At 44.2% G+C, this 27,917-nt stretch overlaps 1 protein-coding gene across 2 annotated transcripts in view; it reads right to left on the minus strand.

Annotated features, from left to right (window-relative positions):
* APOOL (apolipoprotein O like) overlaps positions 1-27,917 on the minus strand; it is a 217,257-nt gene that overhangs the window by 9,908 nt on the left and 179,432 nt on the right. Inside the window, exon 8 of one of the 2 annotated variants that reach the window (XM_085607811.1) lies at positions 18,410-18,602. In XM_085607811.1, coding sequence (XP_085463937.1) covers positions 18,410-18,602 — 193 coding nt within the window. Of the gene's footprint in view, positions 1-18,409; positions 18,606-27,917 lie in introns of both variants that reach the window. The other variant, XM_085607810.1, reaches the window with a different exon arrangement.

A 27,917-nucleotide genomic window follows, 5' to 3' on the forward strand; every position in this document is an offset into this window, starting at 1 on the left:
AGGCTTGAAAGGCTGTGCATCCGCCCCAGGATGCACCATTGAATCTGGACATGATCACAGCTTTGGTGGCAAAGGACCTCAAAGGTCTATTGGGAAAGTACTGGTTAAAACTATTTCTGAGGAACAAGGGCCCTTGGTCGTGTAGAGCTTTATAAACAATGCAAAAGGCATCGAAAGTAACTCTCTGCCTGATGGGCAGCCAATGCAGCTTCTTCATAGGTTTTGATACCGATTGGTGCTTGGGAATTTTGAGAAGAAGCAGAGCGGCTGGATTCTGCTGGGTCTATAGCCTATTAAGCAGATACTGATGTGCGGCTAGATACAGACCATTACAATAATCAACCCTAGGCAGGACAAGGGAAGTTACTATCGATTTCAGGTGCTGAAAATGGATAATAGGGAGCATCTTCTTCATAACCCTAAGGATGATGGAAGTGACAGCATTGAGTTGGTCAGAAAGAGACATTTTGTTATGAATCAGGACACCCAGGTTACGTGTTTTGTTGACAGGCGCAGGAAGAGGGCTCATGTCTTGAAGCCACCAGGCGGGAGTCCAGAATGAGGGCTGAGCTCCAAACAGCAGGACCTCAGTCTTTCCTGAATTTAACTCAAGGCAGTTCTCTGCCATCCATTGGCCAACGGCCTGCATACAATTACAAAAGTTGCTTCCTATGCCAGATGTGTCATTGGCATGGGAGACAAAAATTTGAGTGTCGTCGGCGTATGATGTAAGGGAAAAGCATAACTAGTTGATAAGCTCAGCTAGAGGGATAACGAAAATGTTAAACAGCGTCCGGCTTAGTGAGGACCCCAGTGGGACCCCACACGGAAGGGAAAAAGAGTCTGAAACAAAATTGGCCAGATGGACTGATTGTTCATGACCATGAAGGAACGAACTAAGAAGATTCCAAGCCATGCCAGTGATACTAATAGTTGCTAGATGAGCTAACAGTCTGCCATGGTTAACAGTGTCAAATGCCGCTGACCGGTCTAATAAGATCATGCCGCTCTGCCCCCCAGGTCGAGGGATTCCCTGATTTCTTCTGTTGAATTGATAAATGTTGTTTCCGTGCTATGGCCAGAACAGAAGCCAAGCTGGGTGGCATCCAGCAAATTCTAGTCCGAGATGAACTCAGCGAGTTGGATATTCATTATTTTCTAAATTACCTTGGCAGGCAAGGGGAGGCACAATATGGGGTGATAGCTATTTGGATCTAAAGGATCCAACGTGGGTTTCTTTAAAAGAGGAAGCACTGACACTTTTTTCCAACTAATTGGAAAAGAGCCAGACTGACACATTTGCTGAAAAATACCAGTCAGTGTGTGAGCGATTGTTTCAGCAATGAGAGTGACAGCACTGGGAGGACATGGGTCATCTGGGAAGCCAGACCTGGTGGCTTTGATTAGCCTTATGATTGTCTCGGTAGAGAGAGGAGTAAGAGAACTAAAGGAGGGCTCAACCAAGGTCCGGCTGGAGGAGATGCAGCTGCAATAAGAGGGAGTGGCTGACTTAGGAAAGGTACAAAAGCTATTTGCAACTTTCTAAACAAACGGAAATGGCCAAAGATTTGCAAAAAGATTGGCTAGAGTTAATAGAGTGCCTGGTCGAGTAGTGGTAAGCTTGATGACCATTTGAAAAGGTTTTCTAGAAGAATTTTCTGCTGCTTCAATTTTATTGGTAAAATAAGCAGACCTTACTATAAAATATCTAGTTTTGTAGGTACTCAGACACTTTTTGTACTTGGTCCTTTCCACATTGTTGAATTCGTGTCGCCAGTTTTTCTCTTGCCTTCTGCAGCTCTATACAAGAGCTCTCGAGTTTTCTGCTAACCAAGTCCATCCAATTTGTATACTGGGTAACGGCAGAATTCAGAAATCAGAGAGGTTAGGTTGAGAGTTTGATAGCAATCTGGTAACATTTTCAGAGTTAACTTTGTGGCAGGTCCAGGTGGGGATGGTGTGGGGAATAAATCTAGTAGGAAGAAGAGGTACCCTGGCAGTAATATGAAACAGAACGGCATGTGATCTGACCAGGGTAGAGGAAGAGTATCTGTGATGGGCAAGTTAGAATTGTTAGAAAAGATACCGTCTGACGTATGACCTTCCAAGTGGCTATGGCTGACAATCAGCTGAGGAACACCTAAGGAGGACATGGTTTGAAGAAAGTCAGAGGTGGCAGTATCCTACTCAGCCATCAAATGGAAGCTGAAATCGTTTAGTTACTAGAAAGAATGCCAGCCTCTAACAGGCTGCTTAGTTCTTGAGTGAAGACTGAGCTAGGGCCTGAAGGGCAGCAAACCAGAGTACCCTTGAAAGATTAAATCTTAGATAGGAAGATGCTAAAAGAGATGCTGGAAGATTTGCAGTAAGTAGATGGCAAGGTGTTGCAAGAGACTGATAGATCAGACTGATAAATCAGTGCTAAGCCCCACCTACTGTCCGGTCTATCCTGGCGGTTGATTTCATAACCCACAGGAATAGCTCCCAAGATATCAGGAATGGATGCAGAATTCACCCATGTTTCGGTAATAAAGGCGAGAGAAGGTTAGTAAGTTTCCATGAAGAGAAGGAATTCTGTATTGTGCTTCACAACTGATCTTGCATTGATGAGCACACATGACAAGCATTTGTGAGATTTAGATGGAAGCCTATTTTGAGTGAGAGGAATATTATCAAAAGAGCCCAGAGCTAGGTTACAAGTATGGCACATGTAATGACCAACTGAGGAAACATCTGCCATGGCTGATGGGAATGGAGCTGAGCGCTAAAAGTGGGCCATGGGTGTACCTGCTACCGGCCACTGGTCTGGACTGGGAAAGCCAGGGTGACTGGGCAAGGATATACACAGACGGTCTTGCCTTTGGCGTGCCTTCGGTGCAGAAATAGCCTGCCCTAGACAGGGGGGCATGGCCGGGGCGTGGCCTAAAGCACTGTGCAGCACGAAGCCTCGTGGAACAGGTGGGAACAAATGAAAATGCCAACCGGGGTCGAGCAAGCCCTAAGGCACGTCAGTAGGCTCCCCTGTCTGGTGGTGTCTACTGGTAACTTAATGCAAGCTTAAAGAACAATGTGAAATTAAAACTCATAAAAGAAAGGGCAGCAGCCCTTCTACGATGGAGCTTCAGTGCACCAGAGTGACAGCGGGAGTCAGGCACTTCCCAGACAATGGCAGCAAAGACTGCCTAACAGGAAATTAAATCAATTTCAGTCCTATCAGCTTCATGCCACAATGTAGCTGCGCGGACGCACTTTGCTAGTGCAGAAATAGCCCACAAGGGGCTTGGGCGGTGCTTGACTTTCAAACATGAGGCGTGGTTGTCAGCCCAAATGGCAAAACTGTGGCCTGGTAGGGCACACAGTGAAACTTTAGAGAAGGTCTGTGAGCCGGGAGACATTGAAGATAGGATTAGGCATCCTAAAGGTACAGAGAGGCCCAACCAATCCCCCGCGTTCAGGGCCAGGAGGATTTGGATGAGAGACTGCTTCTTGGTGTCCAATAGGAAAAGGGAGTAAAATCCTGTGCTCAGTCCTTTCAACAGCACAACTACTATGACTCCTTTGTTAAACAGAGCAAGGGCCTCAACCTCCAGAATTAAGGTATGTGCTGGACAGCAAACCCTGGTAGAGGGAGAACGATCCGGGGGATGGCACATGTAGGGCGTATCCCTTACAGATTAACTGGGAGACCCAATGGTCCATTGTGATCAACTCCAATGGATGAAATCTGAGAGACTATCCCCTCACTGGAAGATGGTGGCGACTCGGAGAGGTTTTGAGGCAACAGTTCCAGCAGTGGACAGAGGGGACTGGATTTGCTGTAGATGCTGATAGGGACCATTAGATCCACCCCTGCATCAAAAGGAGCACTTTATGTGCAGTGGTGTCCGGAGCAGCTAAGAGGGCTGTCTTTGCTATGGATACTGGGATTTATAGTAGTCCCTGAACTTTCTTTATTGCTACTAAAACTTCCTGACAGGCACATCCTGGTCCAGCAATTAGGCTGCATCCCTGCTATTTTTTTGACACTCATTAAAGCAGTAAGCCCACCCCAAAAAACAAAGTTAAAAGGAATGCCCATGAAAGTGGCCTGAAGCTACCTTAGAGGCAAAAGTCAAATCCAAAGGGTCAATAGCTTTATGCTCTACTGTGGTAAAGGTGTATACTTCAAACTGTCAGGGCACCAGCATGGTGAATACTGTACCCTGCTGAAGAGGTTTCTAGACCACTGCCATTTTGAAAGTCAATGTAAAAACCTGCATCAGAGAACCCTCTGAATCATACTTTTCATGTGCCCATTCCGGTTGAGTCTTCTACAGCTTCTGAATAAAAGCTCAGTTTTGGGAACTGCTGCTGTGACTCCATCAAGCTTTATGTGTTTTTTGTTAGAAGACCTTTTGAGAGAGTGTTCCATCATGGGAGATTTACCTGTCGGAGAAAGAGTATGCTTGGGCATGTCCCTCTGGGCCTTGACCAGGAATAACTTGGCCTCACACTCCCCGATGGCCTTCGGCTGCATCAAGGAAAACAAACCACTGGCTACAGCATGGTGGTGAAATACTAGACACTATATGCATTTGTTGAGTGGTTTTGATACACATCTGCTGGTAGCCTTAATTTCAGGGCTTAAACCCTGAAATCTTTGGATGAGACAATTATCCTAATGTATGTGGTCAGCTGAGAATTTTATTTGTGAAGTGGAGCACAGAGAGTGCGTGAGGCATAGAACAATAGAAGCTATTGTCAGAGCGCACGTTGGAGCAATCATACACTAGTGGCGTCATGTTTGGCAGATGGAGTTGTGGCTGGAGCAGTGTGGCATCAACTGGATGGAGAGCTACTGCTGGGAGAAGTTTTCCTGGACCAGCCTAACGCCTGGGGAGTATTCCAAAGAAGAGAAATGTGCAAGATTCTGTATTGAATATGCTACTTACCAGTATGCATCTGTTCTTGGCATGTAGGGCTGCTGACATTCATATCTGTGCATAGATCGCCGCCTAGTGTTGGGTCCGGATGTTTGCACGTTGTTGTCCTGGAAGAGTCTTCGAAGTATCCTGAGATAGGTGACTCCTCCCCTGGACTACAGTGCGCATGGGCATCCTCTCCATCCTCAGATTGTTTTTCGCCATTGTGGCAGTGATGGAGTAGATACAGAAAGTGATGACCATGCTAAACAGTAATTCTGAGAGCTGCAGCTGCTACAGGCGCCGGGGAGAAGGGTGGGCGATATGAATGTCAGCAGCCCTACATGCCAAGAACAGATGCATACTGGTAAGTAGCATATTCAGTTCGAGGCATGTGGGCTGCTGAATTCATATCTGTGCATAGAATACATAGCAGTACCTCCGATTAGCGGCGGCTACCAGTGCCAGCTGCAGCGGTCTGAAAAAGAGTTTTGAGAACAGCCTGTCCTACAGCTGCCTGCTGTCTTGAGTGTACATCTACACAGTAGTGTTTGGTAAACGTATGTATAGTGGACCATGTGGCTGCTCTACATATTTCCTGTAAAGGAATGTTTCCCAGGAAAGCCATGGACGCCCCTAACTTACGTGTTGAGTGGGCTCGTGGGGGAATCGTTAATGTGCGTTTAGCCTTTTGATAGCAAATTTGAATACATTTAACGATCCATCTGGCTATACCTGCCTTGGAAATGGCGTTGCCCTTGTGCTGTGGAGAAAAGGCAACGAAAAGTTGTTTTGTCTTCCTAAAGACCGTAGTTCTGTCTATATAGTACATGAGGGCTCTCTTTACGTCTATTGTATGGAGCATTCTCTCTGCTACATTCTGTGGATTTTGAAAGAAAACAGGCAGTTCAATAGTTTGATTCATGTGGAACTGCGATATTACTTTGGGCATGAATTTGGGGTTGGTACGTAGTACGACCCTGTTTGCGTGAACCTGTATGAATGGCTCTTGAATGGTTAGTGTCTGGAGTTCACTAACTCTTCTTAACAAAGTGATTGCCACTAGGAAAGCTACTTTCCAGGTGAGGAATTGAATCTCACATGAGTGGAGAGGTTCGAAGGGTGGACCCATCAGTCGGGTGAGGACCAAGTTGAGGTTCCACACCGGTGCTGGTGGGTGTCTTGGGGGAATTACTCGTTTAAGTCAATCCAAGAAAGCTTTGATGGCAGGTACTCTGAATAAAGAGAGGTGCTGCCTGTTCTGGAGATAGGCTGCTATTGCGGTCAAGTGGACACGTATTGAGGTGTATGCCAGATTGCATCGGTATAGGTGGAAGAGGTAACAGATTATATTTTGAATGGATGCGTCGAGCGGGTTAATGTCATTGTTGTTGCAATAAATGACAAACCTCTTCAATTTAGCTGCATAGCAAGCCCTGGTAGTGGGTCTCCTGGCCTCCTTAATGATCTCCATACAGTCAGGTGGCAGGTTTAGGTAGCCAAACTCTAGGATTTCAGGAGCCAGAATGCCAGGTTCAGCTGTTGCGGATCTGGGTGCTGAATTTCTCCATGGTTCTGCGTCAAAAGCGCGGGTTTGATCCGCAGCCTTTGATGCGGGACCACGGAAAGTTCCAGAAAGGTTGTGTACCATGGCTGGCGTGCCCATGTTGGAGCAACCAGGATGAGTGTCAGTGAGTGCTGTCGCAGTTTGCGTGCCACCAGCGGTATCAATGGCGCTGGGGGAAAAGCGTACGCAAATCTGCCTGACCAGTTCATCCATATCGCATTGCCCTGCGACTGCGGATGTGGGAACCTGGCGGCAAAGCTTTGGCATTTTGCGTTTTCGCTTGTCGCGAATAGGTCTATCTCTGGATGACCCCACTGCTGGAAGTACGGTTGGAGTACTGATGGGTGTAACTCCCACTCGTGCATTTGGTGGCTGTGTCTGCTGAGCAGATCCGCCATCTGGTTGTCCTTGCCTGGGAGGTGTTCCGCCATGAGGAATATGTTCCTCTGAATGGCCCACTTCCACATGCTCTGAGCCAGATGAGACAACTGTGGAGAGTGTGTTCCTTCCTGCTTCTGTATGTAGTACATGGCAGTCATGTTGTCCGTCCGGATCAACACGACCTTGTTGCACAGATGTACTTTGAATGCCTTCATGGCTAGGAAGATTGCCAACAGTTCCAGAAGGTTGATGTGCATCTTCTTTTGTTGTGTTGTCCATAGTCCCTGCACTGTGTAATTGAGTACATGAGCTCCCCATCCCTGGAGAGACGCGTCCGCTGTCAGTATTATTTGGGGAACAGACTCTTGGAACGGTCGGCCCTTGCAAAGGTTTTGTGGATTCCACCAATGCAGAGAGTTGTATGCCCGACCGCTCACCAACACTAGGTCTTTCAACTGTCCTTGAGCCTGATTCCACTGACGTGCTAAGCACTCCTGAAGTGGGCGCATATGTAGTCTCGCGTGTGGGACTATGAAAATGCAGGAGGCCATCATGCCTATCAACTGCATGAACACTCGCGCAGGAAGGGAGTGTTGGGGTTTGAACTTGGAAATCAGCATTTGCATGCTGCTGATCCTCACTAAATTTGGCTGAGCTGTGGCTGCCAGAGTGTTTATGGTCGCACCTAGGTACTGTTGTACGTGTGCGGGTTGGAGATGTGATTTTGGGTAATTTAGTGAGAATCCCAGACTGTGAAGGAGCTGAATGGTGCGGGACATGTGGCTGGCACATTGCTGGGCTGACTTTGCCTGAACAAGCCAGTCGTCCAGGTAAGGGTAGACGTGAATGTGTTGTCTTCGTAGATGTGCAGCCACGGTAGCTAGGCACTTTGTGAAAACTCTGGGTGCTGTTGTTACTCCGAAGGGGAGGACTTTGAATTGATAGTGCTGACCCTGAATGGTGAACCGTAGATATTTTCTGTGTGACGGGTGTATGGGTATGTGGAAATACGCATCTTTGAGGTCCAGCGTGGCGAGGAAATCTCCCTGTCTGAGGAGTGGGAGAACCTGCTGCAGGGTGAGCATGTGAAAATGCTCTGAGAGAATGTAGTGGTTGAGGGGTCTCAGGTCTAGAATAGGTCTGAGTGACCCGTCCTTTTTTGGTATTAAGAAGTACAGAGAGTACACCCCTGTTCCCTGCTGGTGTACTGGCACGACCTCTATTGCGCCTTTTTGCAGCATACTTAGCACCTCCTGCTGTAATAACGCTAAGTGCTCTGAGGACATAGGACGGTGCCTTGGCGGTATGGTGGGTGGAGTGGCGGTTAGTTCGAGACAGTAACCGTGTTGGATAACATCTTTGACCCACCTGTCTGTGGTGATGGAATTCCATGTGGACAGGAACCGCTGGAGTCTCCCCCCGACAGGTGTTATGTGGTCGGGGGGAAGGGAGAGGGCGTCACTGTTTGTTCTTGGGGGAGGACCTGGTATTGCCGTAACTACGTCCTCTGCCCTTGGTGCTGGAGCCACAATATCCACCTCGGGTGTTTTTATCGTAGGAACCCTGTGTGCCCCCTTTATTGTAGGTTTGTTGTGCCCCCTGTCCTCTACCTGCACCTCTATTTCCGGGGCGACGAAAGGAGCCACTACGAAAAGTCTGCGTTTGCAGAGCCCCCATTGACTTCGCAGTGTCCGTGTCTTTTGTTATCTTTTCTAAGGTGGTGTCAACCTCCGGTCCAAATAAGTAGTCGGGGTTGACCGGCTGATTGAGGATGTTATTTTGGACTTCAGGTTTGAATCCGGAGATTCGTAACCAGGCGTGTCATCGTAGCATGACGCTAGTGTTAATCGCCCTTGCAGCTGTATCTGCGGCATCCAGTGCACACTTGATGGATGCGTTTGTGAGCAGTTGTCCCTCCCTGATGAGGAGCTCCGCTGCCTCTTTGTATTCCTCTGGCAGGTGTTGGAGTAGGGTCTCTAATGTGTCATAGTGTGAACGGTCGTAGCGAGCTAGGAGGGCCTGTGTATTGGCAATGCGCCATATGTTTGCTGCCTGGGCTGCAATCCGTTTGCCGGAGGTTTCTAGAACCTTGGACTCTTTGTCCGGGGGAGGAGCATCACCAGTTGTCTGCGAGTGTGCTCGTTTGCGAGCATTGGCAACTACAATGGAGTCCAGAGGCAACTGGCTCCTAATGTACGTGGGGTCCCCAGGTGCGGGTTTGTATTTTTTCTCGATCCTGGGGTTTATGACCCGTGCCCTGGTGGTTTCTTATAAAATGTCCTTTGCTGGCTTTAGGACACCCTTTAACATGGGCAGAGTTTTAACAGTCCTCTCTGAGGATGCGAAAGTGTCCACCAAGAAATCGTCCTCGATAGTGTCTGAGTGGAGTTGCACTCCATGATTGGCTGCGGCACGTTCAATGAGGGCGTTGAATGCAGCAGTGTCCTCTGTGGGGGACGTTTTTGCGCCATAAAGTTGCGTGTCCTGTGTATCCAGGGCAGCACCAGGCTCTACGGGGTCATCCCAGACCTGATCAGGGTCTTGCTGGCCCTCAGGGTCCATGTCTTCGGGGTAGATGGTGTCGTCACCCATGTAGTCCTCCACTGCAGCCGTGTCGGAGTGCGTTGGAGAGAATGATGGATCCGTGTAAGAGGTGTGGATGCGTTCATAAAGAACTGGTTCCGATTCCGCCGGCATTTTTTGTTTTAGCGGGATCCTATAAGAGTCCAAAGCGTACCCTGAAGTGATCTTCCGCTTTTGGAGCATAAGCCTGCCGGTGTCGGCGTCGATGTCCCAGTAGTCGAGTGTTCGGTAGATGGGGACCTTGTCTGTGTGACGCGGGTTCTGATTTCGAACATTTTGGGCGCCGTGGATGGCGGCAGACCAAAGGTGATGTTGGCTGGTGCCGAAGGTGCCTTATGTGCCCGTTTCGGTTCGGAGCCCGACGAGGTCTGGAGGGCTGCCTTTTGTCTGATGCGTTTCAAGGACGCTGCCACTTGTTGCACCTGGAGAGCTGATGGTTCTTTGGCGCCGATAGGTTCCGTATCGGCAGGTGTGGACTTCTTCGAAGCCACCGGGTCATCGAGCCGAGGGGGGGTAGGAGCCGACGACGGCGTCGATGAATGTACCTTAGTCGCTGCCTTCGAGGTGGATAGCGATGCAGTGGCCATTTTCACCTTGATGGCTGGTGCCGATTTTTTCGGTGCCGGGGGCCTCGGTGCTTCGACGGTACCGATAGACTTCTGTTTTGGGTCGGCGCCGACATCGGCTGCAGCGAGTTCGGCACCGAAGTCCCGTTTGGTGCGGTCGGAGCCGACGGGTTTGGCTGGCGTCGAAGGTGTGGTGGTCCTCGAGCCGACCAGTGTTAGTTTCACTTTCGGTTTCTGTTGAACCGGTGCGATGAGTGGTTTCGGTTTCGTGGCAGGGAACCCAGTCTTTTTAGGTGACAATGGCTCTTGCTGAATGTCCGTGGCCGGGCCAGAGGGCGGGGCCGAGGAACTGCGGGATTGGTCTTGGGTAAGGCCCGAAGGCGATCCCTCGACCGAAGCCGTCGACTGACCCATTGGGATATCCTCCATTTGAAAGGGTAGGCCTTGCTCCTCACCGGAGCTACCTTCTTCTGCCCCTAAGGCCTCATCGTAGTCTCCTACCTCATCGTCGGCTTCTTCCCTGTGAAAAAGCTCTTATTCGACATCTTCCGATCGGGAACCGTGTTCGGAAGTGGGGCTGGAGGGTGTATTTTCCACGCTTTTGACATCTTCGTCCTCGGTGCTGAAGATGTTGGCCGGGGCCGGTGCCGCTTGCTGCGCTTCCAGTCGCGCGGCTCGTCGATTCCGTAGAGTCTTCTTGGATCGGAATCGGGCACAGGCCATGCATTTCGATTCGTCATGATCCGGTGAGAGGCATTTGTTACACACCGGGTGGACGTCGATATGGGGGTATTTGGCGTGGCAAACAGGACACCGCTTGAATGGGGTCCTCGATTCCATCGTCGAAGTTCGGTCGATGGTCGGATTGAATGGATCCGAAAAGTTGTTAAAAGCGCGAAACTAGTCTGTAAACTGTCGATACCGATCGGAAACAGTACCGTCGAAAACTAAAGGCCTTTTGGCCTGAAACTAGATTTTCCTAACTTGAGTCAAGATAAGCACATCCGAACCCAATGGCGGAAAAAAACAATCTGAGGATGGAGAGGATGCCCATGCGCACTGTAGTCCAGGGGAGGAGTCACCTATCTCAGGATACTTCGAAGACTCTTCCAGGACAACAACGTGCAAACATCCGGACCCAACACTAGGCGGCGATCTATGCACAGATATGAATTCAGCAGCCCACATGCCTCGAACATATCAGAAACAGCCATCCTCCAAGTCTTCAATGATATCTTATACATACAAGATGGTAGAGATGCTTGCTTGCTACTTCTGCTAGATTGATCAGAAACTTATGACTCCATGGACCATGGCACAGTATTCAATGTACTGTCCACCAGAACAGGAATAGATGGCACAGTCCTAAAACGGTCTAAATATTTGATTATTTCCAGATCTCCACTTGTGAAAGTAAAGAACTCCAGGTTGCAGAACCGCCTACTCATGTGTGGTGGCCACAGGTACCGAATCAGTCACTGCAGTATATGTAAACGGAGCCCATGGGTTCAATATCAAATACAGAAAGAATCAAAAAGATACCAATATGCTCACAATATCTGAATACATATTTGAATCTCTAAAACACATTGAAACCCTACAAATATTTCTGGAACATCTAAATTTGTATTAATGCTTTTCTTTCCTCTTAAACTTAACCTACATGGAACTGAATTTCTTTTTCTTCACTCTCCCACTGCTCCCCTTGTTGTCTAGCAATGGATCCAAAGCCTAAATGGCTTGGAGTCCACCCCTGCCTTGGTACATCAGCAAACTCTTTGAGCTTCACTTTCAATCAGAATATTACCATGTTGGCACAAGAGCTAGCCAAATCTAGCTACACCTCTCCTTAAGGAACTGAAGTCTTATACCTCGCCAGAAGATTTCAGATCCATCGTTCAAGCCTCCTTGGTCCTCTTACAAAAGAAGGAGGAAATGCTGTACTTCCAGGTCTAACCAAAAATAAACTAACTCCTTTAAGAGCCACACCGCATCAGTCGCCCGCCTAGTCAGAGGATCGAAGAAGTCGGGCCACACCATCTTGCAAGACCTCCATTGTCAACCTCTACTGGCCAGAATACAAGAGAGAATGTTTAACATATAAACCATTTAATCTAGGCCAGTTCTCCTACCTAACTGAAAAACTGTTACTTGGAGGAGAAGAAAGAAACAGCAGGAACAAATCCTGACTTCCCCTAGCAATCCAAAAGTAAGTGTTGGGATGGAAAAGTCGCACGCAAGGTGATGGATATGAACCCGTGCCCTGAAGGCCCCAACTGCAATGATATCTGGATCACTGATGCTGAATTTTGTCACGTGAGAACACGGATTATGTGTGAGTGTCATGACATAGGCCTGTTTTATGGATCGTGGTTTTGCTGGACCGGGAGGGACACCCAAAGCACTGCCCTCATGATGGTGAAAGGGTACTGCCTTTATCAGGAGATAAGTAGGATGAGTGTGGTGGTGGCAGTATACCGTGTAGTGATCAGTAGTGGTGGGAAGGCCTTTTTACCTGCATCACTGGAGTGAGACCTACAGGCCCACTCATGTAAAGTTCTGCTGCTGTGTGCTCGGCCTACATCAAGTTAATATGTAGGGTTGTGCAGTGTGTGTGGTGCTACATGCGTGTGCTGGATGTATGTGTGCCTGTGAGTGGTACAATACATGGAAGAGTCTAGGTTCCATTTTGGGAGACCTATGACCGGCTGCAGGAGCATGAGGATGTAGAGGATTACCCCAGACTGATTTTTGAATTGTTGCACTCCTGAAAGCTGTTTGGAACATACACTGGAGGAAGCCAAGCTCTTTGATACCCTTGAAAGGGTGCTCTTTGATTCTGAGAGGTCACTGAAAAGGGGCTTGGGTACATCTTAGGAAAGAAATGGGGCTGATAAGAGAAACATAACGAGACCCTGGTGTAGCCTTTTAGTGCACATATCAGTGTGGCTGACTTAGCAGGGGTGGGGGAATCATATCGCCCGATGCCCGAACCATGTTGTTTATATTGACGGGCAAGAAGATTTATTGTCTATTTATGTCCGACGGACATGTAGACATTAATCACGTTTTAATCACGTTAAAACAACAGGCTGTAGGCACTCTGGGGCTCACAGCCAATCCGAAGCTTGCAGAGAGCCTTTGGCGGCATCTGATTGGCTAGCAGCCCATGACTGGGCTCTAGCCAGTGATTGGCTGGGGGAGTGAAACGTCACTCAGCCTCTGCAAGCAGTAGTCCGTGGCCGCCACGAGGCTTGCAATAAGCATTCAGGTAAAATAAGCAGTTTTGCCCGCTTGAATTGTGTGATATTGTGACAGAGGTGCTGCGATTTTCTTTTATTTATATTTTTAGCAACCGTGCGTGGGTAGATTAATTAGTACAAAAGCCTAGGCCTGGCCCGCCTCGGCGCCTCAGATGAGGACGTCAAAAAAGCGTATCGCAAGCAGGCGCGCTGCGCTACCACCGCTTCATGGGGGAAACACCCATTACAACGAATTCAGATTCACGCGCTGCCATCGCAACGCGGGTTTAACATCGCGGGTCCGGAGCCTTCATACCGCAGATGGAAACAGATCTGTAGATTAATGCTTTCAAAAGAGACATCCGTTGGTGACTTGCAATTTATAACTTAAAGTCCTAATATAGAATAGTGAGCTATTAACTTTCAGCCCAGAACTGCGTAAACACACCGACAAATATACATTACAAAGTTGATTAATGTTGCAAAGAGGGTACATTTGGCGAAAAACGATTCTTATTATTAAAGGAAGCTCCCAACTTTGCTGTTTCTTTTTCGACTCTGCGTTTGTGCTTCTCCACACCAAGCACTCTTAAACTACTGCCTACCAGTAAGGGTGACATGTGACTCCTACACTCTCACTCCTTTGGCTTATGGGCAAAAAAATATTGTCGCACACGGCGCAGCCAGCACTAAAAGCTTTCGAAGCACCTGCTGCAGTGTTTCTTTCCGCCGGCAATTACCAGGCCTCACAGAAATGTGTAGGAAACTTGTGTGATGAATTACCATCCTGGAAAGAGATCCGTGTTTTGTATAGTTGAGGTTGTGACCTCGGTGAAGTTAGTGCAGAGGGTTAATATGCCTGCTGCAAAGAACATGTACGAAGTCGATTAGAGATTGCATAGGATGGAAACAGATCTGCAGATTAATGCTTTCAAAAGAGACATCCGTTGGTGACTTGCAATTTATAACTTAAAGTCCTAATATAGAATAGTGAACTATTAACTTTCAGCCCAGAACTGCATAAACACACCGACAAACATACATTACAAAATTGATTAATGTTGCAAAGAGGGTACATTTGGCGGAAAGATCCGTGTTTTGTATAGTTGAGGTTGTGGTCTCGGTGAAGTTAGTGCAGAGGGTTAATATGCCTGCTGCAAAGAACATGTACGAAGTCGATTACAGAGTGCATAGGATGGGAACAGATCTGCAGATTAATGCTTTCAAAAGAGACATCCGTTGGTGACTAGCAATTTATAACTTAAAGTCCTAATATAGAATAGTGAGCTATTAACTTTCAGCCCATAACTGCGTAAACACACCGACAAATATACATTACAAAGTTGATTAATGTTGCAAAGAGGGTACATTTGGCGAAAAAACGATTCTTATTATTAAAGGAAGCTCCCAACTTTGCTGTTTCTTTTTTGATACAACTTACCGATTCGCAAGGAACATAGGGCTCACGTCTGGCCAGCTGCAAAAGTGAGGGGGAAATGGCAGGAGGCACGCTGGCTGACACCTTTTATATCCCACCCATACGTTTTTACAAGGGTGACGGTAAATTAGTACATTACGTATGGTTTGAAATGTACGTATTTTGTGGGAATAAATACACAGCTAAGCGTGACGGTAAATTAGTACATTACGAATGGTTTGAAATGTACGTATTTTGTGGGAATAAATACACAGCCAAAAAAAATGGAAAAAAAGGGGAATAGAAATAAAAGAATTGCCGTCAGGGTTAAGGGGAGGGGGCGCAGGGGGGCAGGGATGCGATAATATCGCTTGACAAGTTTTCCTTTAGCATTATTATTGCACAGCATTCAATGGTTTACTGATTTTAATAAAGCAAAAATATATTAATGTTTCTCTGTCAGCCGGAGCCCTTAGGTTTGATGTAGAACGGGAGTAGGTGGGACAAGTGGACTTTACAGGACATGTAGATCTCAGTGGCGTTTTGTCCCTTGGACAACTAGATTATTTGGAAAATTCCACACCCCTGATTTAATATTTGAATCTCTGTTCCATTTCGGAGTCACTCCTGCTATGACAGACTGCTTACAGGAGGAGGGCAGAGGAATGGGCACTTCGAAAGGAAGCAGACCTCCAATACAAACTTCAAAGATTCAGACACTAAACCCTATTTTGTGTCTGGAAATGAACTATAAAGCAGGGTAGCTTGAGGCCCCCCACAACTGTCAACTTCCAAGCAGCCAGTCAGGCTGTGTGAGGAGGAGAAGCTCGGCAAGACTTCTGGAGAAGGGGTGCAAGACCTCTACCTGTGACCAGGGCTAGTTATTAAGGTCTGCCAGTCTCTTAGCTGGGTGATGGGACATTACCCAGGTAAATCCAAGACCACCAGCCCTGGAGCCTGGAACACCAATGCCTGCCCACTTGCCAAGACCAGTGGGCCTGGTCAGGAGCCAGTTGCTGCACCAATTGGGCCATTCATGTGTGCAGATTCAAGTCGGTGACCCCATATGCCACAGGGAGCCCATGTAACGCTAGCTGTTGCTGCACTGATTAGGTTGTAGATGAGATCGAAACGCCATAGAGCAACTATACTCCTTTTTTATTATATAAAAAAAACTACCCAAAAGGAGTCTCTCTCTTTGTTGTTAAATTCGATGAATGTTTTTAATATCTTCCAATCTTTCACAAGCCCGTTTTTTCACTTGCCTGTGAGCAACAGATCTACAAACGTTTTAGCATATTGAAATAATACTGTGCAATGAATAAAGTAATTGCTTAGTAATGTTTACTTTTGTCTTGCTACATACTTGCCTTTAATACACTGTATAAAGCCGGGTCCTAAAATTAAATAGGACCTATTATGTTTATATTTTAAAATACCGCAATCAAGATCCACTGGCCTTGAATGAACCATTATTTTCTGAAACCAAAAGAGAATGAAGTCTGCTCAACCTTGGTTTTTTGAGGCTCCCAAGCCAGCAAAACAGGGGTGTCGCAGACAGGAACGCAAGTGGAGGAAAGCCTCTAACCAGAGTAAAAAAATACAAACTGCATTGCTGAGTACAAAAAGATTTCCTTGGCAGCCAAATCGGCTTACTATACGGACAAATTAAACTGGCTAGTGCCTCCAATAAAGCACTTTTTCAAACAGTGAACAAGCTTACGTTGACATCTGCGCGCAATTCAGATGCCTGTTAGGCTATCTGTGACTCTAGCTAATTTTTTTTCAGGAGAAAGTTGAGGTGATCTTTAATAGGTTTTCTTCAAACTGCTCCAGCTGCAAAAAGAATAAGGCATCTTCTGGTATAAAATCTGGAGTGTTCACCTTCAGCAAATTCGACTCTCTAACATTCGAACAAGTAAAATCAGCTATCACCAATAAAAAAAATCAGAATCTCCTCAGGACCAAAGCCCACCCAAGATAATTAATTTAGTACTCGAAATGGTGGGCATTCATCTGACCAAGATCTTAAATGCCATGGCTAGCTCAGGATACTTTCCCAAACATTGGAAATCAGCCTGATCTTCGACTATTCAAAAACCCCAACTTAAACGTGCTGGATCCTAACAACTACCGGCCTATCTCCCGGCTTCCTTTTCAGCCAAACTGGCGGAGAAGGCCATGAACACACAGCTTGCTGCCTTTATATAGAATAACCATCTGTTGAATGTTACTCAGTTTGGCTTCAGATAAGGCCACAACACCAAATTGCCGCTAATAGTGACCGGGAAATTAAGGCGGCAATGCAGCCCATACCTTACTAGACTTGTCTGCAGCATGAAATACGGTCAATCATGACCTTCTGATAGACGGTCTAGAGATTTAAGCTGTAGCACTGGCTTTGCTGCGTTCGTTCCTTCTAGATCGGGTTCAATCTGAGCCCTACTCCTTGCCTTGCGGGGTTCCTCAGCACTAATCGCTGAGCATGACCCAGTTTAGCCTTTACATTACACCGCTAGCCACTCCGATTAAGTCATTTGGCCTATCCCTAGTGTCCTATGCTGACGATACACAGATCAAGAACTGTGCTAGTATGGGCAACTATTTTTGGAGCTGAAGGAGTGCAGTTAGTAAATGGACGGACAGTAATTGTCTCAAATTAAATTCGTCCAAGACGGAGATTATCCTTTTCAGGAACAATACCTCATTCTGGTCCCTTTTATGTGCCCTAATGATATGGGCACCCTTTCAACACCAGTGAAGGTTAAAAACCTAAGTGTCATGATGGATGAAAAACGTAATTTCAAAGATCAAGTTAACAAGGTCAGATTGCCCCCTTCTACGCCCTGCGAATCATCATGACAATAGCCAGATTGTCCCATTGGATCTTTCAAAGACAGTTGTCATTGCATTAGTTCTATCCAGATTAGACTACTGCAATCTTCCTCTACCAAAATATACCCAGAGATTCCTTGAATAGACTCAAAATTATACAAAATGCAGAAGCTTGCATGCTCTTAAATGTCACTAGATTTCACTCAGCATCATTAGCCGTTAGCAGGCTTCACTGGTTGCCTATGAAGCAATGCATAATATTAAAAGCCTTATGTATTACCTTTAAGGTCCTTCACAGTCAAGGTCCCACCTATCTGAAAGAGTTTTAGATGGTATGCACCTGGCAGCACTCTCCATTCCAGCTCCACCAGTAATCTGGTTGTTCCTCCCTTCAAACGCTCCTCGTGGGGAGGCAGGAGCTTCATTACTTGCACAGCCTTGAATAGGAATAAACTCTCTCGGGACTTGAAAGCTGCTACTTCCATATCAGCATTTAGGAAGTCCTGAAAAACTTGGCTTCTTCAACAATAGAAGCTTAGGGCCTTTCTGATCTTGTCACTTATAGCGCCAAGACGCCTCTGGGTATTCGTTGCGCTTAGCAAGTTACTTCACTCATTACTTCATTCATTCATGCTTCAGGTTTCACATTGACTATTACATTTTAGTATTTAGTTCCCCATCGCTGAAAAAGGGGAGGTTGAACAGACAATGAGATGTCAAGTTGATAAAAAATAAATTGATATTGAAATTTGATAATTGAGAAAAAAAACTACAAATTACATACAAGACGGACTGTTTGCAAGGAAAGTAAACAGTAAAAACATTTCCTCAATCATATTTATTTAGTCAACAGAAAACTGTACTTACAAATAAAATAACTTAAAACATTTTAAAGTAATGCAACTTCCATATCATACCTTGTTTTAATGTTTGTGTGGGCATTTCTGATTCGCTGAGTCCTACAGACGTATCTGCGGTGATCTTAGACGGTTCCCCAAGGGATGCTGAAAATTCTGTTATTTCTTGAGGCGGACTATATACCTCCTCCTCAGTGACTGGTACATGCGTGTTCGCTTCTTGAAGTTCCCTCTCCAATACTGGTTCTGGCCCCTGCTTTCAGTGTGCAACAAGGACAAATGACAGACACTCTGAACGTGGCAAGATCAATAACAACATACCTTTATAAAATAAAATATACTCCACCGAAATGACTTAGACAAAAGCCCCTATAGTCTACTACTGTCAAGAAAAGAAAAAACAATACTGAAATATACTTTGGCTTAACAAAACAGAGAAGCCAGCATGCTTTCTCTGATAAGTAATTTGCCTCGACAAATTATTATTATTACAGGCTACTGAGTGGACCTTACTTTACCACAAATAATGCACTAAGCTTGTTGAATCCACTTAAATTCAGTTCTGACGAGACCTTCGTCACGTCCAAACATTAATGTTTGCCTCTGGGGCCCACTCGCACCTATTTTGAGGTACTAGAACCTCTTTCTGTCCCTCCCGCAGGTAATGGTCCTGCCAGTCTGCTGTAAGAAAGCATGCTAAAAACACATTCCTGGGAGGCAGGGCCAGCTACCTGTCCATAAAGTGCCACAGCCCCACCAAGACCAGGCATTTCTTTGAGCTGTTCCGGCGCAGCAGGCAACGCCCACTAGTGGTGTTGCATCTTCATGGCAGTGACAACTGTGCTAAGAGGTCCAGTTGGTGTTATACAGCTTAAAGCGCTCATGTCATCTTGTCTGGTTCCATCTATCTATGATGCAGCAGTAAGAGATTATCTGAATTTTAAATTAGGTGAGAATCAGGTAAAAGAATTTTGTGTCTTAATACCTTGCTCCAGGCTTTAATTCGCAGTCCTTGGTTCGCCCTGCATAATTGCAGCTTCGGTCTTTATGAGGACAATAAGTCATGTACTAATATCAGCTCAAATAAAAGCACACAAGAAACAATTTGTTTTGAGGAACCCCTGAATAAGTAGTCAATATATTATATATATAAAAACCTAATCACCCCATCGTGATGTCGTTGATTAAGTGCTACCCGCCTGCGTAGCCCCACTTGTTAATGCAACTGTTGTGTTGGCGGATAGGCATAGTCAGTTGTCCTTTTGATTTAAGCTCCTCAACCAAAAAATCCTTAGCCTCTGCGGAAAGAGCCAACAGGAGACCCAATTAGTGAAATTTTATGTGTAGTGGATAGCTTCACATGGAACGTAAGCGAGACTGTTAAATAAAGGAAGAAAAGCAAAGATGGGGGTGTTTTTCCCTCCCTGTGTGCGAAGTCAAACAGGGCCCGATCTCCACTTAATGACGTTTGAAATGAAAAGTTATTTGCCGCCATTAAAATAACGCAAATTGCCTGCTTCTTGGTTCTATGTAACCCTCAGCAGCTTTCACTCAGGACAGTGCATTGAAGGAGGAATATCTATATACTTGGTATATAAATTGCGAGATACAAAATAGACCAATATATAGAGACAGCTGAAGTTCAATAGCTAGATCAAAGTCTTGGTAGACATAAAAATAGAAAAGGTCGACAGGCAATTAAATAGACACATAGTTGAACAGGAAGACACATCGCCATAGTAACAAACAAGAAATAATAATTCTTTAACAAGAAATGGGAAGAATGTGGTCAAGTGTCATGGTCTAAAGGCTCCAAGCATGTCTAGCAGACAGTTGAATGGGGTGTAGATTTTGAACACAATAAGTCATGATCAATGGGTCCACGAACTCAAAGCATTTTTTTCACCGAATGAGACATCAGACATAACTACGAGGTCCGATGGAATGAAAGCAACTTCTCAAACCAAACACGGACATCTCAACGCGTAAGAAATTCTAGACTGCTACACGTTGCAACAAATTCAGCGAGCAATAGCAAAATTAAGAGATGAACAAGTGCCAGGCCCAAGTCTCATAACAAATGAAAGCTTCAAGCACCTTCACTTGTTGTGGTAGCCTTTGTTATTAATAATCTTCACCTACCGCATATCCAACTTGACAGTCCAGAGCACTGACAGTGTCATAGTCCCAGGATACAAAAAAAAAAGGCACAACCCAGAACCCCATTTTTTATAGGCCAATATATTTAATAGATGCGGACCGCAAAATCTATATTATACTAACCCTCCAAAAAATCTAGAAGTGGAATGAAGAGGTGCAGTTTATCTCACCCTTCCAGGAAGGCTTTTGCAAGGACCTGTCAATGGCAGACCATGTCTTCATCTTACAACTCCAAATTGAGAAATACATAAAGCGTAAGAGCGGTTTCTTATGTGTCATGTTCCCTAACTTCTTGCTGGCCTTCCGCCTGGTGAATCGAATGTAACTATGAAAGACATTAGAGAAACTTGATATCAACTCACATCTAGTTTTCATACTGAAGGATCTCTACGAAGGCTTGACAGCACTACAGCGATATGGATCAAATCGAAGCGCAGCAGAATCATTCCCAACAACATATGGTGTGAACCAAGGCTGGCTGTTGGCCCTTCTCCTTTCCACATTATACATTAATACGATGGTAGAAGAATTTGTCTGAGCAAAGGAAACAGAGTTCCCAGCCCTAGAATATGCAGACCGACCACTCTGCTGGTTTAGCTTGCATGTCAAAAGGATGCACAAACTATCTGAAATAACTGAGGTGTTCTTCAAAGACTCTGGCATCAAGGAAATATGTCAAAATGTTAATGATGGTATGGGAAAACCTTTCAGGCAAATTTAAGAGATGGGACATCATGATGGCAGGGTATTTGCCAAGACTATATGGCAGAGGACCACTGGGTTATATCTTGGAGATCTTTGGATTCAAAATATTAAGTATCCTACTCTTTGGTGCCAAGGTTTGGGGGCTCCATAAGTCAACAACCAGGTAGGTTGCCAAGAACATCCTGTAGATGCCTTTTTCAAATCTCCCAGACAACACAAAATGCCCATGCTGTACATGGACCAAAGGAAGCTTCTCCTGTAGAACAGTTACCTTTCCAAAGAAGTTGCTCACTTTTATTGACTTTCCTTTGAATTGATTCAAGCTCCAATGTGGTATATCCACATTATATCCTTGGACATAAAATACAGAATCCGAAACTATGAATGTAGGTATCAAAGGATAAGTTTTCTGTACAGCAAGTAGCGGCATATATTTCAGAAAACTGTGCAGTAAAATCACCTAAAACATTGGTGTGCATAACATCTTGAAATCACCCTCTTCAAAAATTTCCTGCACTACAGCATAAGCAGCAGAGTATTTCTGTTTAGTGTCACCCACAGGCTGTGCAGAGCCAGGCGTATAGAATATGCTCTTATATATCTGTGTATGGGTAAAATATTTGGAGTTTGTGGAATATATTCTGTATTGCAAAAATTCTTGTGCGCAAAGAGTAGGATCATATTCAAGTTTGACATCAGCAGAATTTAAAGAAGCGGCCCACTGTACCTAACACAGGTGTAAAGTGTGAGCATTAGACATTTTTGCTTTTGATTTGGCATCTAGTACAGGTATAGGGGAAACTATATTGACCTGTTTCCTCTGCACCAAAGGGCACTTTTTCATTATAGCCATCTGTACTGAAGTGAGAATGTTCACAGTAGAAGGAAAGCGTTCCTTAACAGACGAGTACAGACATGACCTGTAAGCCATGGGTGTTGTACGTCCTTCATTTTACACTACGTATGTGTAGACTGATGTGCTGGGAATGACCCTAATTATGAGGTTTGTTTTATTATCACGAGTCTCTAAATGTTTCGTCTCAAACATCCTGCTTTCACAGTCCGTGTAAGATTGCCATGTGTGCTTTCTTCTAATGTTTTTCAGAAAACGTTGGAGTAATGAAAACACACAAGGGTTTCAATTGCTTAGCGTAATGTGGCAAGTAAGCTTTGATGAAGTTAAGAAACCCAATCAGGGTTTTTAAGTTCTTTAATGTATTCAGAGGCTTCAAAGTAGCACACTTCTGTTGGAAGATAGATCCAAACAGGATAGCTCGTATCCAAGATCAATCACATTTAAATAAGCAATTTGAATTATATTAAAATTGATTTCATACACATATCGGGTTAAAAAAGTCTCCATCCTGTTGCGTCTGTAAGATATACATCATCAACATTCAAAGCATTTCTGTATCTTCTTATAAGAACTCTATGATTCTGGCTGCAAAAAGCCCAGGGCTATTCTTATACCCCAGGGTTAATATTGTATAAGCATCCACCAAATGGAAAAGCAGTTAGAGCTTGAGATTCAGGCAGTATGCTATGACTAAAGAAACCATTAGATAGGTCTATGGTTGTGTATTTTTTTTCACCAGAGTCATCATTAGTCCAGTACTGTGAACATTTTGTAAAGCTTGCATACATGTGTATGCAATACAATTTCAATGATCTAAGACTATCCTATATGAATTACCAGGTTTCAATACTGGAAAAAGATGGGTGTTCATTGTGGAATGACAAGGCATTTTTATACCCTGAAATTGTAGCTGATGCAAAATAGCTTTTATATTGTACCGAGCCTTTGGCTTCCAAAGATACCGAGCCTGTACCTGCGGCTCACTCCTTCAGTTAATCATATTTGGAACAGAACTTTCATCCCACCCTACCTGGTTTCCATAAAATGCAAGACTCTGATCGAAAGCCCATACGCATGCATATTTTCCCCCTCGAGTTCCTCAGTTAGTAAGGAGGAAAACGCTTGCATTATCAGCTCCTCGCCTCTATGGCTTCTTTTATGAATACTGGAGGCGAGTCATCCTCTACAGGGATGATCAAATGATAAATGAGGCCAGAATATAGCTTTTATGTTGAGTGATATATCCCTCCTCAGTTTCGATTTCTGCACCATGTACTTTATCAATATGTGCATCAGGCATCTCAACCTGTACGTATTTTTTATCTGGAGTCAATACCAGATGCTCCTTAAGAGTCTGGTAAACTATTGGCACTTCTATAGCGCTGTCCAAAAGGGCAGCTGCGTATGAAATACGGCTCTTTATTTAGGTGTTAAACTGTCTGCTAACGTTGAAGACATTGTAGGGCTTAATCTCGACCCATTACTTGCTTCTACTAATAGGTCCCTTGAAAGGTTGAATAATTTACATCTTTCCCTTTACGGTCGCACGAATGTTGTTAAAATGCTTTTTTTCCCTAAATTTCTTTATTTTTTTCGGACTATACCTTTATTGTTCCCCTCTAGTTTTTATATTAAGTTAGACAGAATAATTTCAAGATTTTTATGGGGGTATAAAAGAGCTAGGAGGTCCCTTAAGTGGTGTACCCTACCTCCGCTTAGAGGAGGTTGGGGAATGCCGAATTTTCGCTTATATTATCTGGCGGTATCACTTAGGTTTATGAGTGTTTTAATCTGCGAAGGGACAATTATAGATGATTTTTTATATCCATCAATCTATACAATGCTTCTTGGTACCCCAGCACAAAATGTTTAGTATGTTTTACAGAACCAAGTTACTATAAAAAAACAAGATTTAAAGTTATGGTAACAGCTTATCAGATCTGGAGGCAATTTAAGTCAAGATTTTCTTTGAATAGTAATTTTAGTTATTATACACCACGTTTTGATAATCCAATGTTGCCAACAATATTTACAGACCATATTATGCTTCGATGGCAAAGTTTCAACATAGTGCAGCTAGGGGATCTTTACCTGGATGAACAATTTTCAACAACAATATAATTTACCCAAGGTGGATATTTTTAAATACTTACAAGTACGTAGCTTTTTAAGTACAAAATATTTATTGTATACGGATAAAATTAAGAAAATTGATGTACTTGAATGCTGCTTTAAAAAAAATAGAATTGGGGTGATTTATCAGACAATGATAAACCGATTAGAAGATAATCTTGGATTAGCTAATCTAAAATGGCAAAAAGATTTGGGCATAGACACTATTAATGTATCTGATGCATTAGTACTGTCCGAGCAAGTCTTATGTAATGGATCTTTAAAAATCCAATTCTTTATGAGTTTATTTGATTTATATTATACTCCAGCCAAACTAACAAAGTGGAAAGCCAATAGAGGTGATAAATGTAGTCGTTGTGGATTTCCAGGTGCGAATTCTATTCATATGTTTTTTTTGTGTCCTAAATTATTTCAATTTATTTCTGAAGTTCAAAAGTTTCTAAATAATATTATGAATTTGCCGGTTGTACTTTCTGCTGAACTTGTAATACTTGGTATTCAATCAAATCCAGATAGATTGCATACAGGTGCTGAGGAAGGTTTTTTATTTATATCTATGTCTATTTTTAGATATTGTATAACTTCTCATTGGCTTGATGCTGATCCTCCTTCGTTTTTCCAGTGGCAATCTAAACTTTTAAATATTTATCAATTAGAGAAAGCAATATATTGTTTAAAGGGGAAGAAAAAGAAAGCTTTTGGATAAAAAATTTGGGCCCCTATTCATAACTGGATTCAAGCATAAAAGCATAATTTGTTTAATTAAGTTTAATCATGTTAAAGTGTAGTGTAATTATGTTTATTATTTATTTTGGTAATCATGTGTTTGATATGTGATGTGCGGCCAACGATTTATTTGCTGCTGTAAAAAAATCAATAAAGAAATAAAAAATAAAAAAGTCTGGAAAACTATTGGCACTTCTGTTGCGCTGTCCAAAAGGGCAGCTGTGTTTGTCCTGTCCCGCAAAAATGTCCTAAGTTTGCAGGGTATGATAATTTGTTACACCAATCACTTTCTTTTTCTTAAAGGGAGCCTTTGAGTCTGAACCTTTCTCTTACTTGTTTAGAATAACTTCAGCCTCATGTCCTGATTCGATTTTCTGCTCGATACAGTTGTCTTTTCTGCAATAATCAGCCTTCCACTTCTTTCTGCCCTTTTATTGACCCCAGAGTCCTAAAAGGAAGGGGAAGAATGGCTACCAGGATAGTGACACCGTTCTGGCTTTTTGGTTTTGTCAGAGTGTATGAATTTACATCCACCCTTAGTGAATTCCTGTGTTGAGGGAGATCTAGTCCTTGCTTTCTGGTTTGCTTTCTGCTTTTTCTTAGTCTCCAGTATAGCTTTTTATATGAAGGAACCCTTAATCTCATGTTTAGCTTTGAAATACAGTTTATAAACTTATAATCCTAAAGTGGCATGTCCTACAGAGGTGTTAACTACTGAAATACTGGAAGTTTCCGGTCACAATCCTGAAGGGGAACGCTGCAAACCACTGGTGAACTGACAGAACTGCAGCTTCTCCATTAACATTATTCAGAGTTTTTCAGAAGATGGTTTCAAAATTGCCCATTCATTTCATCCCTAAATCAAGAGCAGGTGCAGTTCTATGTTCATTTTGTACTTGTATTAGCGCCTCTGGTAGCATCACTAGTGAGGGTGTGCCATGCGTAGTAGCATAAAACTCACAAATGTGCTTCACCAAGTGGTGCACTCTTCTGCAGGTGGTACCATCCCAAAGGGAAGACACATGGTTAAAATTCTATATTTATCCTGGGGTGTTGTAGGAGGATAGACTGCTTCGAACTGAATGGTCCTACGAGTGATTAAAAATAAATGGAATGGCACCTTGCTTGTGGGCTCTTTGCCCATGATAGCATGAAAAGTCTGAACTACTTGCCTGCACTGCACCATGCACATGTTGTGCAGGTCCAGGACCAACTACTTCCATAGCAGTCGTTTGTAGACATACTGTCAAAGCCTACACAGACCTACATGGGGAAAGTCATTATGCAGTCTCCCCACTTGGGCCCAGATAGAAAGGCATGTATTCAATCACTATTAATCAACTGCCACCACCTGTTAACTGTGTATTATCTGGTCATGAACACCGCAGTCACCCATGCTGAATTAAGTATCATTCTGGGTGGACCTCCAGCTCCCAAAAGAGTACAGTATGCTTTATCAGAAATTCCGACATGGATCCTCTGCATAAGGAAACCTATTGGACCAGTCAGAATGAGAAAATAAAGAGCAGACTGTCACATGGAATCTGTGCGAGGGAGTTTCAACCCTACATTAACATATGATCTAAAGAGGTGTTGGAGATTGGTAATGCAGTGTTTTACTGAGTCTGAAGGATAATGATAGATTAGTTTTAGAAGCATAGCACTCACACACTATAACCAATGTCTTTGAGTGTGAAGTGGGTCACATTACTAACTTGGTCACTGCACGCAGTTCTCCCCAACCTAAACTATTAACCACCTTGATGTACTTTTCAATCTGTATTACATTTTAATCGAAAAAAAGATGCTTTGAAGAATCTTTCAGGCCTCACAAACCTTTTCAGTTTGGTAACTGGGTTTGACAGATTAAGCTCTTTTGAAAGAAGCACACTTCTTATGGGCATTTTATATGCTATCGTTTGAGTGCTCGCTTGTGCACACTACACACCACCCCACCCTGGAAGTGGTCCCTTGTATGAAACACATACCCTCAAACAAGTACCCTCCAGGATCTAATAAATGTGGGAGGAATTAAAACTCAGAAACTTTGAGGCAAATACTTCACCTGGATTGACGGGCAGAATAACGTCTATAACACTGACTTTACTCATCAACTGTTCTTTAGCTGGCAGGTCATTAATATGATGTATGCTTCTAATAACCACGCTAGATATTGCCACATATGCCCAGATATTTCCATTGTATGTTCAGATATATATTCTCACAAACCCAGGCACCGCCTCACCTGCCCAGGTATAGCATCATGCCAATGTAAAGTTTCAAATGCCCAGACACAGCCTTAAGTTCCCCTGTTCAGCCGTATAGGTCAGTTCATGTAACAAGGTACTGTTGCATGCGACTAGAACAGTCATATTACTAGGCACATACATATGCCTACCTACAGCATATTTCTGCTACTCTCTTTACCTTATTGGTCTTTAGGAGCAATAAACTATTGTCTTTGTCCATGATCTGCTGTTGGGCAAACGCCATGCTCCTGGATGCCATGCAAGACAGTGCAGTATAAAAATATTTTAAGAATATTCCGAAGGTTGGTATAATGCTAGCTTAACATCTCTGTGATACTCATTTTCTCTGACTGGGCTCATGCTAGCCTGTCAAGGAATTGGCTCCAATAATGATCTTAAGATGATAGACAGACAGACAGACAGACACACACACTTGTCCCCCAGATACATATGAGGCAGGTCGCCCTATTACATCGTGCTTACTCAAGAAACACAAAGCATACAAATCCCTAGCCGTTACTGCCCTAGTGGCTAACTCACTTTTGCACAAGCTAGAGAGGTATGACATAAGATCTTACTCTTTCGGTCTCCAGAGCTGGGGCACTTCATCCCCCTCCACTGTTAAGTTACCTACTTGTAGTCCAGGTATTGCATCAAAGGGATCTTCACTGAAGTCATGAACAGTAGGATAATTTCCCTGCTGCGTGCGGGACCCAGGAACATCTAAATCCGTACATCA

This window comes from Triturus cristatus, chromosome 5_2 (genome assembly GCF_964204655.1).
Source record: "Triturus cristatus chromosome 5_2, aTriCri1.1, whole genome shotgun sequence".
NCBI lineage: Eukaryota > Metazoa > Chordata > Amphibia > Caudata > Salamandridae > Triturus > Triturus cristatus.